The sequence below is a fragment of the Manis pentadactyla genome, chromosome 14 (genome assembly GCF_030020395.1).
Source record: "Manis pentadactyla isolate mManPen7 chromosome 14, mManPen7.hap1, whole genome shotgun sequence".
Lineage (NCBI taxonomy): Eukaryota > Metazoa > Chordata > Mammalia > Pholidota > Manidae > Manis > Manis pentadactyla.
This window is the reverse complement of record NC_080032.1, coordinates 32,477,752-32,493,571: the sequence shown is the minus strand read 5'-3', so window position 1 is coordinate 32,493,571 and position 15,820 is coordinate 32,477,752. Positions and strand designations below refer to the sequence as shown.

General features: G+C 45.3%; 1 protein-coding gene across 7 annotated transcripts in view; it reads left to right on the top strand.

The window, feature by feature from the left end:
* The first annotated feature begins 532 nt into the window (after window positions 1-532).
* The window catches only part of GOLGA4 (golgin A4), a 127,634-nt gene continuing 112,346 nt past the window's right edge, over window positions 533-15,820 (top strand). For 6 of the 7 annotated variants that reach the window (XM_057491943.1, XM_036921608.2, XM_036921607.2 and 3 more), the window contains exon 1: window positions 534-1,033. In XM_057491943.1, the coding sequence (XP_057347926.1) occupies window positions 962-1,033 (72 nt within the window). In that variant the 5' untranslated portion in view covers window positions 534-961. Of the gene's footprint in view, window positions 1,034-15,820 lie in introns of all 7 variants that reach the window. The other variant, XM_036921605.2, reaches the window with a different exon arrangement.

The window sequence follows — 15,820 nt, the reverse complement described above, 5'->3', positions numbered from 1 at the left end:
TTTTTGAATGGATATGTGAAAACACGATTTCAGTGAAACGAAAAATAAAGGCAGACGTCCAAACCACAAGATTTTACAACATGGGCTTGGAATATCTGGGCCCTGGGAGTCTCGTGTCCTGCCCTCCCGACCCCTGGAAGAGTCCACCTGAGGCAAAAAGCCCTGTGAGGAACAGTAGGATGGTAAGGCACTGAACACAGAATCCTAGGCACAAACACTAAACAAACGCCACGACTTTAAGGGCCCACGGCAGGTTCCTGAGTCCCCCACCCTACTCTGCCCCAGCGCTCACACACGCGGTTGCGGTTCTGAGCCGCGGGCCTCACAGCAGCATCTTCAAAAGCTGTATACCCCCAGCTTGATCGGGGCCGGCACCACGCCGACATCAGACCGGGATCGGGACCCGGCCGGGCCTCAGAGAGGCCCTTGCCCCGCCCCGCCCCCAAAGCGGCCCTTGCCCCGCCCACTCCCCCAAACAGGGCCCTGGCCCCGCCCCCATCCCACCTCAACACCCCCTCCCTCAACGCGGAGCTCTCCAGGGCAGTGCGCTCTTTGCACGTCAAGACTCCCGGCGGTGCTGAAGTCCGCTTTTTCCTTCGAGCGCGCATGTTCGGCCCCGCGCAGGGCTTGTCTCCTATAGCGCTCCGTAGAGCGGCTTGGGCGAGCTCCACGTAGCCGCGCAGGCGCCTTGGACACACCGTTCACCTGCCGCCGCTGTCGCCGCCGCCGGGGCTGGATGGGGGGCATAGGCCAGCCAGTGGCACCCAGAAGAAAGAGACGCGACGGCGGCGACGCCGACACCCGCGGGACCAGTGTTCCGATCCGCCCGCGAGCCCAAGGAGGAGGCGGGGCGGCCCGGCCCCCGCGGCCCCTGGTGTAGAGAAGCTGCCGCCGCCGCGGCCGGAACTCCCTGGGCACTTACCCTCAGGTCGCGGTCACGCTCAGAACCCCGCGCTGCGCCATGTTCAAGAAACTGAAGCAGAAGATCAGCGAGGAGCAGCAGCAGCTCCAGCAGGCGTTGGCCTCTACTCAGGTACTATGGCCGCTGCTCTCCCTATCCCACACGCCTGACGCCGCACGGAGCAGAGAGAAGGGCAGGCTATCTCGCGACCCCTGACCTCTAACCCGACGCGGATGGGGATGTCCTCGGGGCGCCCCGGGTCTAACGCGCCTGCTGACCTGGTTCCGCCTCCTCCGCCCCCAAACTCGGTTCAGGAGGGCGGGTGGGGGTGCTGGATCCCTCGTGACCTCTGTCAAGAGTTTTCCTCGAGTGCCTGTCCCGGCCTGAGAACGACCCCAATGGCTCCCCTACACTTCAGCAACTCTAGCTCCGGGCTGAGGACGGGGTGAGAAACCCGGTTCCTGTAAGAGCGGACGTTTGGACCGCCGTTCTATCTCCCGACCCAGACCCTGACATTGAGTGCCGAGGGCCCAGGATCCACAGGACCACCAGTCGCGACCGAGTCCATGGGGACCGGGGTCCCGCCTCGCAGGCTTCCTGAGGGAGCACTGGCACCTGCGGAGGCGACGTGTGACCGGCGACCAGCGCCCGCGGCGGTCACGAGGCCGCCACTTGGCGTGACTCGATGGGTCTGGCGGCTCCGAGAGGCCGGCGCTCTGGGGCCGGGTTGGGCTTCTGCCAGTCTGCAGCCCAGCTTCTGCTTCTTTAAAAGTCTAGTTAGTTTGTTTTTCCTGACTGCCATCGCGTCAGGAAACGGCAGTTTCCAGGAGCAAGGGGGCGTGTTAGTGTTGATTTCAAAGAAGCGGTCTCCGGAGCACCCCTGGATGTGTTTTAGTGCTGGCACTAACTTAAGCTAAATTCTTACCAGCCTGAGTCCCGACAGATTGAGCAAATCCCCCAGTTTTAGAGTTTCTACAAGAGAGACTGGGTTTTGCCTAATTTTGAGGCATCTCATAACATTTAAAAAACAAACAGGCTAACAACTATTAAATAGCTTTTGCAGTTTATTCTGAAACTATAAATTGAAGTTGTTTATATTGCTCATGCAGCTCAAACAGTGCTTGAACTATATCAGAACATGACACTGAAGGCTTGTTCATTCTCCCATGTTAAATGTAAATAAATAGTCATTAAAATTTTAATGGTAAATATTTTACTTTTCATACCATTTACTGCAGGGTTTCTTAACTTTACAGAACTCGGTTTTTAAGAAACAAAATAGAAACTTTAAAGTGAGGTAGAGATGAGAAATGTGGGGAATGGGCATGTTACTGAATGTGAGGCACTTACACTGGGTAATTTACAAAATATGGTTGGTTGATCCAGGATTCCACCTCTAGAAATTTATTCTAAGAAAATTTAGGGTTTATTAAAGATTTAGCCACATGGATTTTCATTACAATGTTATTTTAATAAGCAAAACCGATTAAAAGTTCAACAGTAGAAACTTGGTTAAGTAAGCTGTATCAGGTAGTTACTTATGCAGCCTCAAAAAAACGCCAACATTTATTGGGTTCTTAATATATGCAGGCCATTTTCCTTAGTATATTTTACACAGATTATTTTATTTAAATCTCACATAAACCTATAAGCTAGATACTCTTTTATGGACGGAGTGAGGCTCAGAGAGGTTAAGTAACTTGCCTAATGATGCAATGATAGAGCCTACAGAAAAGTATTATTAATATGCAAAGATATTTGAGTTAAAAAGCAGATGAAAAAGTAGTATGTAAGGTGGGAAAAATGTGTATGTAAGTATATTTATATATAGACAGTGAAAATAGTTTAAGAAGGAGGTGCTCAGAGGTGCTGCTGAGGTATGAGTATTTTCTTGTAATGTTTAGGTTTTCCTCATTAAAGTGAATTGCTTTGTGCATTAACAGAGGTTTTTTTTCAGAAACTGGATCATATAATGTCACTTTGTGTACAAAAGATTTAAAACAGTCCTCTTTGATAATACATTTACCAAGAATACAGTAGTAAATTTTTAGTAATTAGTCACTGATAGAAACTTGATTCTGTTCTGGTCTCATTTCTTATCTATTCTGAACCCTTCAGCCCTTCAGGAAGAGAAGTTTTGGATTATTGTTTTCAGAGTTAAGGATTTCTTTCAATCATGCATCTTTTTAAAAAAGTCTTTTGATGACAATCCTTTTGCAGATTACCTGCATCCTTGTTTCCTTAAGCAAAGAATCTTGAATTTGTGTAATAATATTATTATTTCTTCATTTTTTTGGTATAAATTATTTTGTGTTCAAGGCACCATGCTCTTAAGAATTTAATGGGGTGTGAAAGTCAGTTCCCTTTTACTCACTGAGGAGGGTTGGTTGGTTGGTTTGTTCTTGGTCTACTTTTTGAAATTATTTTGTTACCTTCCTTGCTATCTACCATATGTCTTCTACTACTTTTGAACTGTTGTGGGCTTTGATTCAGTTTATACATAAACTCCTAAAATTTTGTGTAAAAAAAGGGCTAGAAGCTGAGGGATTCTTCAGTGCATTTTAGTGTATTAACACACATTTTGAGCTATTTGAGTTTTTGGAGGCCTTTGTGTGCATTCTTCCTGGTTTGCTTTCCATAGTTGAGATTGCCTGATAGGTATGTTTCAAGTAGAGTGAGTTGCCACATGTAGATCATTCTAGGATAAATGAGCCATTGCACACAGTATTTGCAGAGTTTTCCTATAAAGTATAGGGTTCTGTAAGGTTTCAAAAACATTCAATCAAAAGAAGATAGCCTTCTAATAATTCCCATTGATTTCTATTTCCTTGGTGCTGAGATTAGTTGAACCCTTCTGTCTTGCCAATGGGTTTCAGCCCTGGGCAACTTCACTGTGGATTCAGTGTGATCAAAGAAAATGACAGCAAAACGTTCTTGGGGTGAAAGGGTTATACCCAACTTTTCTCACAGTGGCAGGTCAGTCACTAAAATCCACTCAGAGCGAGTCTGCATGCAGCAAGCCAGTCTGCCTCTGGGCCCCTCTGTCTGCACAGCTGTCCTCTGGGCTCCTCTGTACAGCCGTCCTGCACAGCCGTCCTCAGGGCCTCTGCCTGCACAGCTGGCCCACACAGCCACCCTCTGGGCCTCTGTCCTCATTGCTGCCACCACTCCAGTCTCTGCTCTGCTCTCCTGCAGCCTTGCAACCCTGCCACTGTGTTGTCCCCAGAGCCCTGGCGGAGCTCTTTATATAGAGTCAACAGCCACGTTTTTTCCCACAGGTGTGCAGTGAGCTAGTCAACCAGGGCCAGGTGAGAATTCTGGCCACAGGAACTCTCATTTTATCCACACCTTCCTTGACAGATATTATTTTAAGTTAAGTAATTATTTGTTCAACTCTGATGATGGCTTAAAGCCTGATCACTAATTAAAAATAAAGTTTAAAAAACTTCAACTTTCACCTAATATTTTTTAACAATGAATATCTATTTTGGATTTTTCAACTTTACAGAATGAATGAAATAAAAGAAACATTAAAAGGCAAAAGAGAATACATTGCAATTTCTTGGGATATATGTAGTATATGCATAAAAATATTTAAAAACATTTTCAAATATTACTAAAACTTAAACATTATAAAAGTACGGACACATATGGACAAATATTGTATGATTTCTCTTATGTGAGAGACTTAGATCAGTCAAATTTGTAGAGACGAAACAGAATAGTGGTTGCCAGGGGCTGGAGAGAGGAGGGATTGGAGAGTTAATATTTAGTGGGGACACAGTTTGGTTTGGAAAGATGAAAAAGTTTAAAGACAGGTGGTGGTGATGGTTGCACAACAGTGAATATATTTAGGTGCTTCTGAACTGTACACCTAAAAATGGTTAAAATAGTAACTTTTAAGTATATTTTACCGTTACAAATAATTTTATTAAAAAAGCAAAATATGGGCCCACCTCAAACCTGGAGAATCATAACATTTTTTAGAGTGGGACCCTAAAAGTAAAGTTTATAGAATATAAATTTTTAAAAAATTCCACAGATAGTAGTTTACCAAATGATTAGCCCCAATCCTGAAATCGAGAAAAATATAACTCCCAAAGAAAGCATTTAGATCAGAAGAATCAAAATATACCTGAATTGTTCGTAATCTGTATTTTGACCAGGGAGCATACAGTGGCTATTGATAATGCTTATATAGAAGAGACATTAAGTTCTCATGTTTTAAGTAACAAAACAATCCTCACTTACTGTAATAAAACAGTAATTTAAGTAATAAAACAATCCTCATTAAAAAAAAAAATCAGCCATGGAACTTGAATAGGGTATGGGCCATACAAAGTTCCTGGAGGAAAAATTTCTAAGGGAAGCTTTGGCTTCCTAGCTTCTGGGATGAATTAACCTGGTTTGTTAAATTGTGAGTGTGGATAAAATGAGAGTTGCTGAGGCCAGGTTTCTCACCTGGCCCTGGTTGACTAGCTCACTGCACATGTGTGGGCAATACATTGCTATTGACTCTATATAAAGAGCTCTGTCCAGTGATCTGGGCACAACACAGTGGCATGGCTGCAAGGCTGCAGGAGAGCAGAGCAGAGGCTGTCATGGTGGCAGCACCGAGGACAGGGGCCCAGAGGACGGCTATGTGGGCAGAGGCGCCCAGAGGCAGAGACTGGCTTGCTGCATGCAGACTTGCTCTGAGTGAATGGGATTTTAGTGATTGACCTGCCACCACAGAAATAAAGTTGGGTATAACCCTTTCACTCCAAGAAAGTTTTACTGTCATTTTCTTTGGTCACGTTGAATCCATAGTGAACTTGCCGAGGGACTGAAACCCATTGGCAAGACAATTGGCGAAGTCGGCAGGGTTCATTGTTGACCAAGGAAAAAGACAGGCTGCCCTTATGAATGGGGAGACAGTGGATTGTCCCCCAGTGGGTATGTGGTCTGAGGTGGCTTGCCTCCTAGATGGCTGGGCCCCACCGCAGGACCAGAGGCAAGTGGAGGTGATACCTGAGGCAGTACGGATAGCCCTTGATATAGTAAATAGGTCTTTTGAAAGAGTGCCTGTGAGGCAGCGGAGACTGTGGGTTAGACCCAAGAAATGGCGGCAGGAGAAAGCCAGCTGCAAACTTTTGTGGATTCCCTGAAGAAGGAAATGGCATTGATGCAAGAGGAGGTAGCACGAGAACACCTACAGTGAAGTGCTGTTGACGTAAAAGATTCCTTACAGAACTAGACAGCAGTGCTGCCAGGTGCTCTGAAGGAGGAAATGGCCATCAAGGAAAAAGATGATACTCCTGAGGGAAGCACAGGTGGAGGTGGCACAAGAACACCAGCTGCAGAGCATTGAGGTGAAGGTAAGAGAGCTGCTGAAGACTGAGCTAGCATTGCTGCAAGGCACTGTAGCAGAGGAGGCACTCGGGGGAGTGGAGAGAAAGGTGCCATTAGCCCCAGAAATGGAGGAGCTGGGGAAGGATGAAGGGGTGGTGCTGGAGGCACTGGCGCCTCCTGTATTGAAAGCATGCCCAGTGGTTGTAAAGAAAATAAAGACCCAGCAGCTGAAAGTTCCCCAAGGAGAGGAGCAGCCCCCTCCCCAGGTTGTGGAGCACTCTATGGTCTGCCCCTACTCAGGCTGAGCTGGTGGATTTGGGCTCCCGGTTTAGGCAGAAGCCCTTGGAATCACTATCAGCTTGGCTCCTGTGTCTGTGGGACTTAGGGGTGGATGGAATTGTTTTGTAGGGATCAGAGATGGGAAAGCTGGCTTCCCTGGCAGTTCAGCCCACCTTGAGGCAGTGGTTACAAAGTGCACATCAGACCACAGGGAATCACTCCCTCCTCAATTGGTTTATGGCTGCACTTCGTGCTGTGTGGCCCAATCAGGGTGATCTACCATCCTCTCCTGTTAGATGGCAGACATATGATGAGCTCCAACAGGTGTTACGAGAGCTAGGCATAAGAAATGCCATCTATAGTCCAGAGAATATTCCTCAGATGAAGAGACTTTTACTACTGGGATGAGAAATACTGTGCTTCAATTGGCTCTCACATCCCTCTTTGGGTCTCTACTGGCCATTCTTTCCCCTCACTTAGGGTATCCCATAAGCGAGGTATCACGTACAGTAGCAGACTCGGGAAAGGCTGAAGCAATGAGAACACAGAGAGAAATAAGGTCTTCTACTCACAAGAATTTAAAGGGCCCCATGAAGGTTACAAGGACCCAGATGTGGGTTGATTTGATACAGGCAGGAGTAGATGGAAGGAAATTAGACAGAAAGCCAAATAGGATCTTACTGGAGCTATGGCAACACCTAAAACCAGAGCAGCACTTCAAGCCATTAAAACCAAAGAAGCAGAGGTGAGAGACAGAGCAACAAGATCGGCCTGTGTGTCTGCAAGACTTTTTGCTGGAGAGGCTGGAGAGGCTGGAGAACAGTGTCCCAGCTTCCTTGCACAGGGATCATTGCAGAGGACTGAGGGCACATAGATTGAGAGGAGAGAATCCTGGAGGGGTGGAGTGTGGATAAAATGAAAGTTCCTGTGGCCAGGATTCTCACCTGGCCCTGGTTGACTGGCTCACTGCACACCTGTGGGCAATACATGGCTGTTGATTCTATATAGAGCTCTGCCCAGTGTTCTGGGTACGACATGGTGGCATGGCTGCAAGGCTGCAGGAGAGCAGAGCAGAGGCTGGAGTGGTGGCAGTGCCAAGGACAGAGGCTCAGAAGACGTCTGAGCGTGATGACTGTGCAGGCAGAGAGGCTCAGAGAACAGCTGTGTTGCAGAGGGGCCCAGAGGCAGAGACTGTCTTGCTGCATGCAGACTCGCTCTGAGTGAATGGCATTTTGGTGGTTGACCTGCCACCGTGGAAATAAAGTTGGGTATAACCCTTTCACCCCAAAAACGTTTTGCTGTCATTTTCCTTGGTCACATTGAATCCATAATGAACTTGCCCAGGGGCTGAAACCCATTGGCAAAATAGTAAGATTCAAAGATCACAAGACATGGATGCAAGTTATACATACCTCAGCTTTATCTCCCATGGAGGCTGTCGGCAAATTCAAAGGGCATCCTGCTGGGCCCATGTGAAAAAGCAAGGGTGGAAACCCTGATTTATAACTTTTAGATGTCAGGATGCAAAAGAACATTATTAAGGACATGATGAAAAGCTCGAATAGTTTTGGTAGCAGGAATGTAAAGACCTACATGAAGAGCTAATTCCCAGTTACTTTGGCTATTCCTTTAGAGCCGGGATGTTAAGTAGATTTGGCAGAGACTCTTAGCAGAGCTGTGATGAGAAGGATTCTATGACTGTGTCCTTACTGTAATCATCCATGGGTTTGGGAGAGAGTAACGAAACCAGATGTTTGCTATGCTTGTGTAAGAATAACGTCTCATCTATTTGGGGGCATAACTTGAGAACCAGGAAATAAGGCCAGAGGCCTCTGAGCAGCCAAAATTATTGTCACCAACTTCATATTCCATAGCTAATGTTGTTATTCATAAGGCCACTTAAAAAAATCCATCATTTAGCGTTTCCTCAGTCTTATTTTGTTTACAATTCCAAAAAATGTAGTTGCCTAGCAAGCTAGAATGAGTAGAGAAGATTTACTACAAGCAGCAATGCTGACAGAGTGACAACTGCCCTAGAAAATGTTAAATTATGTTCAGTTGTCTTTTATCTTTGAAAACTAGAATTAGTTAATTGATTTCAGAAAGTTAGATTCAAAATGGTTAAACCTCACTGATAGCTCCACATCCCTTCAGGTATCAATGATGTTCAGCTCTTTTGAATCTGTAACTTTGACAGCTATCTACAGCTATCTAAATCTGTCTATAACAGTTCAGCCATCTTGAATAATTTTCCATGAAATCTCCCAGATAATAGAGCCCCTAATGGAATAAATTTTGGTTAACATAGTTTGAGTTTAATATAGAACTTCCCAGTAATATGAATATCCAAAATTTGTCTTTTTGTTGTCTTTAGATGGTGTTGTTCAACCTAGGATTTATACTTTTTAATTCCTATTTTGTGGTATAATGAAAACATTAGATAAATAAATTTGAAAGACTGGATTTAAGATTAGTGGCCATGTTTATACATATGGTGCTTAGAAAGACAACATGGCATGGGGAGAGCAATTCAAAGGGGTAGTTGGAATTAGTGGGTTGGGATCAGCTTTTTTTTTTTAATGAAAGAGTAAATGGGGTAAGAAAATATGGCATATTACATCCTAAAGAGTAACATTCTGTAAAACCTTTGTTTTAGAGGTGTCTGTGTGAAATGGGTGGCTTCTTTTTCTTTCCTGTGGGCCCCAGTGGAAAAAAACTTGAGAAGCTGGTAAAGTGCAATATGGGTCAGAAGACCTGTATGCTAACCCAGATCTCATGGTATGCCACCTGGGCAAGCCAAGCAAGCATTCTGAACTTTATTTTCTCATCAGAATGTTGGAGATGATAATGCCTATCCTGCTTATCTTTCAGACTGGTTGTGAGGATCAAGACAGAAAATATTTGAAAGCATTTGCAGTTATAGGGCAGTTACTTAATGGTGCCTACTTAAGTACTTTGCAGGGTGTTACATTGCCTTTAAGGGTAGATATACCATCAGGAGTTGAGAGGCATGTATGCCTGGTGTGATGGTGTGGCAGGGTGTTGTGGTTGCATATAGGAGAGCATTTCTGGAGAGCATTTCTGGAGATGGTTGGGGTGACATCTGAGCAGGGTCTTGATGGGTAATGAAAAATCATGGGATAGGGGCAAAATATTCAAACCTTAGTCCTAAAAGTGATTGCATTAGTTTTCTAATGTTGCATAACGAATTACCACAGCCTTAGTGCCTAATAACCCAGTAGCTATTTCAGTCTGTAGGTCAGAAGTCAGCCACAGGATGACTGGGTTCTCTGCTCAAGTCGCACAAGGCTAAGATGAGGTGTCACCCAGACTGTGTTGTCATCTGGAGCTTAGGGTCCTCTTCCATGCTCATGTGGTTATGGTAGAGTTTAGTCCTTCATGTTTGTGGGACTGAGATCCTTATTTATTTCTTGCTGGACCTTGAAGGGGACCACTTTCAGCTCCTAAAGGCAACCTGTATTCCTTATCATTTGGCCCCCATAGGCATCCCTCTGCCCTCTAATTCTGCCTTTGCACTTTGGGCTCATTTTGACAGGCTTCTGTGGTTATGTTGGGCCCATCAGGTAATCTTTTAATTAACTCAAAGTCAGCTAGTTAGTAACCTTGAATATATGTGCAAAATTCTTGTTGCTATGTAATGAAGATAATCAGGGGATCTCATCATATTCACAGGGTAAGGATCATTTGGGGTCATGCTTACCACGGTGACTAACGTGGGTTTTTTTTGTTATTTTGTTATCATTAATCTACAATTACATGAAGAACATTATGTTTACTAGGCTCCCCCCTTCACCAAGTCCCCCCCACCCCATTACAGTCACTGTCCATCAGCGTAGTAAGATACTGTAGAATCACTACTCCTCTTCACTGTGTTGCACAGCCCTCCCCATGCCCCCCCCATATTATACATGCTAATCATAATGCCCCCTTTCCTTTTCCCCACACTTATCCCTCCCTTCCCACCCATCCTCCCTAGTCCGTTTTGCTTTGGTAACTGTTAGTCCATTCTTGGGTTCTGTGAGTCTGCTGCTGTTTTGTTCCTTCAGTTTTTCTTTGATCTTATACTCCACATATGAGTGAAATCATTTGATACTTGTCTTTCTCTGCCTGTCTTATTTTACTGAGCATAATATACCCTCTAGCTCCATCCATGTTGCTGCAAATGGTAGGATTTGTTTTCTTCTTAGGGCTGAATAATATTCCATTCTGTATATGTACCACATCTTCTTTATCCATTCATCTACTGATGGACACTTAGGTTGCTTCCATTTCTTGGCTATTGTAAATAGTGCTGCGATAAACATAGGGGTGCATCTGTCTTTTTCAAACTGGGCTGCTGCATTCTTAGGGTAAATTCCTAGAAGTGGAATTCCTGGGTCAAATGGTATGTCTATTTTGAGCTTTTTGAGGAACCTCCATACTGCTTTCCACAATGGTTGAACTAATTTACATTCCCACCAGCAGTGTAGGAGGGTTCCCCTTTGTCCACAACCTCACCAACATTTGTTGTTGTCTTTTGGATGGTAGCGATCCTTACTGGTGTGAGGTGATATCTCATTGTGGTTTTCATTTGCATTTATCTGATGACAAGCGATGTGGAGCATCTTTTCATGTGTCTGTTGGCCATCTGAATTTCTTCTTTGGAGCCTTTGTGGTCTGAAAAGTTGGTTGGTAGAATTTCAATCTTTTTGAGTTTACTGAGGCTCCTTTTGTGGCCTAGTATGTGGTCTATTCTGGAAAATGTTCCATGTGCACTTGAGAAGAATGTGTATGCTGTTGCTTTTGGATGTAGAGTTCTATAGATGTCTATTAGGTCCATCTGTTCTAGTGTGTTGTTCAGTGCCTCTGTGTCCTTACTTATTTTCTGTCTGGTGAATCTGTCCTTTGGAGTGAGTGGTGTGTTGAAGTCTCCTAAAATGAATGCATTGCATTCTATTTCCTCCTTTAATTCTGTTAGTATTTGTTTCACATATGCTGGTGCTCCTGTGTTGGGTGCATATGTATTTATAATGGTTATATCCTCTTGTTGGACTGAGCCCTTTATCATTATGTAATGTCCTTCTTTATCTCTTGTTACTTTCTTTGTTTTGAAGTCTATTTTGTCTGATACTAGTACTGCAACACCTGCTTTTTTCTCCCTGTTGTTTGCATGGAATATCTTTTTCCATCCCTTGACTTTTAGTCTGTGCATGTCTTTGGGTTTGAGGTGGGTCTCTTGTAAGCAGCATATAGATGGGTCTTGCTTTTTTATCCATTCTATTACTCTGTGTCTTTTGATTGGTGCATTTGTCCATTTACATTTAGGGTGATTATTGAAAGATACATACTTTTTGCCATTGCAGGCTTTAGATTTGTGATTATCAAAGGTTCAAGGTTAGCTTCTTTAGTATCTTACTGCCTAATTTAACTTGCTCATTGAGCTATTATAGACACTGTCTGGTGATTATTTCTCTCCCTTCTTATTCCTCCTCCTCTATTCTTTATATGTTTTTTGTTTTATTCTGTGCTCTTTTGTATTGCCGTTAACTGCTTTTGTGAATAGTTGATTTTATTTTTTGCCTTTAGTTAGTATTTGGTTGGTCTGCTTTCTTTCCTGTGATTTTATTTTCTCTGGTTACATCTGTTTAGCCTTAGGAGTGCTCCCATCTAGAGCAGTCCCTCTAAAATTCTCTGTAGAGGTGGTTTGTGGGAGGCAAATTCCCTCAACTTTTGCTTGTCTGGGAATTGTTTAATCCCTCCTTCATATTTAAATGATAATCGTGCTGGATACAGTATCCTTGGTTCAAGGCCCTTCTGTTTCACTGCATTAAATATATCATGCCATTCTCTTCTGGCCTGTAAGGTTTCTGTTGAGAAGTCTGATGATAGCCTGATGGGTTTTCCTTTGTAGGTGACCTTTTTCCTCTCTCTAACTGCCTTTAAAACTCTGTCCTTGTCCTTGATCTTTGCCATTTTAATTATTGTGTGTCTTGGTGTTGTCCTCCTTGGGTCCCTTCTTTTGGGAGTTCTGTGTACTTCCGTGGACTGAATGATTATTTCCTCCCCTGGTTTGGGGAAGTTTTCAGCCATTATTTCTTCAAAGACACTTTCTATCCCTTTTTCTTTCTCTTCTTCTTCTGGTACCCCTATAATGCGGATATTGTTCCTTTGGATTGGTCACACAGTTCTCTTAATATTGTTTCATTCCTGGAGATCCTTTTATCTCTCTCTGCATCAGCTTCTGTGCGTTCCTGTTCTCTGGTTTCTGTTCCATCAATGGCCTCTTGCCTCTTATTCATTCTGCTTATAAATCCTTCCAGAGATTGTTTCATTTCTGTAATGTCCTTCCGGACATCATCCCTTAGCTCTTGCATATTTCTCTGCATCTCCATCAGCATGGTTATGACCTTTATTTTGAATTCTTTTTCAGGAAGATTGGTTATGTCTATCTGCCCAGATTCCTTCTCAGGGGAGGATGTCTGGGTTAGTCTGGTCTGTATCAAATTCTTCTGCCTTTTCATGGCAATAGAGGTAGTTGTGGGGAGCTGGTGCGTGTGTTGGCTGGGAGAACGTCCTTTCTTGCTGGTTTGTGGCCTTCGTCTCCTGGGAGAACGGTGACCCCTAGCGGCTTGTGCTGGGCAGCTGCATGCAGACGGGGTGTCTGGTTCTTGCCCGGCCGCTGTGGAAGAAGCTTCACCCAGTTGCTATGGGCGAGGCCGACCTCAGGCTGCTGCTCCACTATGGCGGAGCGGTGTCCGGAGGGGAAACGGGCGGGAGGCTGTTTATCTCCGTGAAGGGCCTCCGAGCTGCGTTGCCGCCCAGGGGTTTAGGGCACCTGGAGTTCCCCGGGATTACCAGCTGCTGGGCTAAGTGTCCCGGGATGTTTCTGTCCAGCTATGGTGTCCCTGTCCCTTTAAGTCTTTCAAAAAGCACTCGCATTTCTTTGTCCCAGGGGCACTGGCTGCAGGGACCCACTTGCAAGTTTTACTGTCCCGTTTCCCTAGTATCCAGCACCCCACGCACTGTGTGTCTGCGCTGCAGTGTGGATGGCCAGGGCTGTTATTTAGCAGTCCTGGGCTCCCTCTCCCTCCTCACTCTGACTCCCCTCCTCCCACTGGGAGCTGGGATGAGGGGCGCTTGGGTCCCGCCGGGCCGTGGCTTGTATCTCACCCCCTTCGTGAGTCGCTGGGTTCTCGCAGGTGTAGATGTAACCTGGCTTTTGTCCTGTATCTTCTGGTCTGTCTTTTAGGGATAGTTGTATTTGTTGTATTTTCAAAAATATATATGGTTTTGGGAGGAGATTTCCACTGCTCTACTCACGCCACCATCTTGGCTCCGCCTCCTGAAATTGAGGCCTACCGTCAATTAATAGTCTGTTGGCAGGCAATAAAAATAGTAATCATGAGACTGAATATAGCCACCAGATTTCTTGGCAAATAGCTTAGATTCTTAAGGGTATGAGAATCAGACCAAGTTTAGTTTGAAGGAATCATAATTCGGGAAATGCTAAAGTATAGTTAGTTAGTTATGCATGTGTCATCCTTTACAGTCATAACCATTCCCTTGTGTGAGCCTTGCTCTTACAACGCCAGGTTATGTACAAGCCATAGCCAAGCCTTGCAGGAGGTGCTACTTTTCTGAGGGCAGGGCGTTTTAGGACTTTTTCTTCAACTTTGTAAACCCCAGCATTTGATTTTGTCAGTTTAACCAGAGATGATAAGGCTCTCAGTTACTAATTGGGCTCATATAAACCAACAATTAAAAACATTCACAGCGTGGGTATTGTTAGGCTGGAGAAAGGAAAAACAAGGACATGCAAACAGAACAGAGAGATGCCATAGGGGGAGAAAAGACCAGACCCCAAAGTCCATGCCGTATATGGAAAGGGGACAGCTCTCCCTGAATTCCATCCTGATGTGCCAACTAAGACCCAGATGTCAGCCTCCTCCCTCTTGGAAGGAAAAAAGTTTCTAGTTGACTATTATGTCACCTTTAGCCAATCGTACCTCTCAACACCCCCCTAAGATAGTTTGCCCACTCCTCCCCCTCCTAATCCCTTATAAGCGCCCCACCTCCCTAACCGGGCATGACTTCTCTGGCCTCTGGCAAGAAGGCCATAGAACCTCACCCGGGGGTATTTAAATAAATTACCTGGCCCTTTGTTGCCTCTCTTTGCCTGCTTATTCCGGCTAGAATTTATCTTATATATGGTGCCGAAACATGGGAGGAGTGTGAGCGCGAGGCCCCAACCCCTCCTTCCCCGACCCAGGACCTCAGCCTGCTCTCTGCTGCGTGGACTATTTTCCAGTGAGTCCCTCAGTTTCCCCCGGTCTGCTTCCCTTCCTAACTCCGTTTCACCTGGTTCGTCCGAAATCGTAGCTACGTCCAGGTCCGGGCATTCAGCCCTCTGTTGCGAGTATCCGGGATTCTCGCCCCTGGCCCTGCGGTGGGGGAGACGTCCCTCACCCAGGCTCCCAGGCCGTCTCCCCTGACTTGGTGCACTTGGGACGCTGGGTGCTCCTCTCAGCGGGATGTTTTTTGGGAAGTGAGCGCAGACATGAGGAACCAGCCCATGAAAGCAGAGGCTCAGACCCCGCTGCGGTGTCTCATTTCTAATCTGGCTACTCTGTTTGTCCTGGGAAGTCCGAAAACGGAAGTTAGTCTTCCTTTGCTCTGAGGCCAGGCCTCAGTATCCCTTGGACAACCAATCTCGCTGGCCCCCTGAGGGAACTTCTGATTTTAGCCTCCTCACCGACTTAACTAATTATTGTCAACGGAGCAGAAAGCAGAATGAAATCCCATATGTGCAGGCTTTTTGGACTTTGCACTCCCGTCAAAACCTTTATGTTAAGTGTATAAATGAACAGATCCGCCAGAAAACCTCAGTCGCCCACCTCCCTCAGCTTGCAATCCCCTCCCCCTCTCTCCACCACCATCTCTAAGTCCTTTGTCTTCCCACGTGTCACCTCCATCTTAAAGTCCTGCATTCTCAACCGTGCCATTGTCCTGCTCTCCTCTTCCAGTGGCTGCACCACCCCCTCCCCCTCTCCTTCCACCTTCACCGCCCTCTTCCCCCACCAGAACACGCCCCTCCCGCCCTCTAGTTCCAGAAGCCACAGACAAGAAGCTGAGAAGAGAGATGGCAATTAGATATCAGTAACTTAAGTCTTTGTATTGGTTTGTCTATCTGTGTATATGTTTTTATGAAAAAAGTGTTGTTGACTGTAGTCGTTGTATCTCAGTTTGTATGTTTGTGTGTCTAAGTGTATAAATGAAAAATATTTTATTTAAAAACAAGCACTTGTGAAG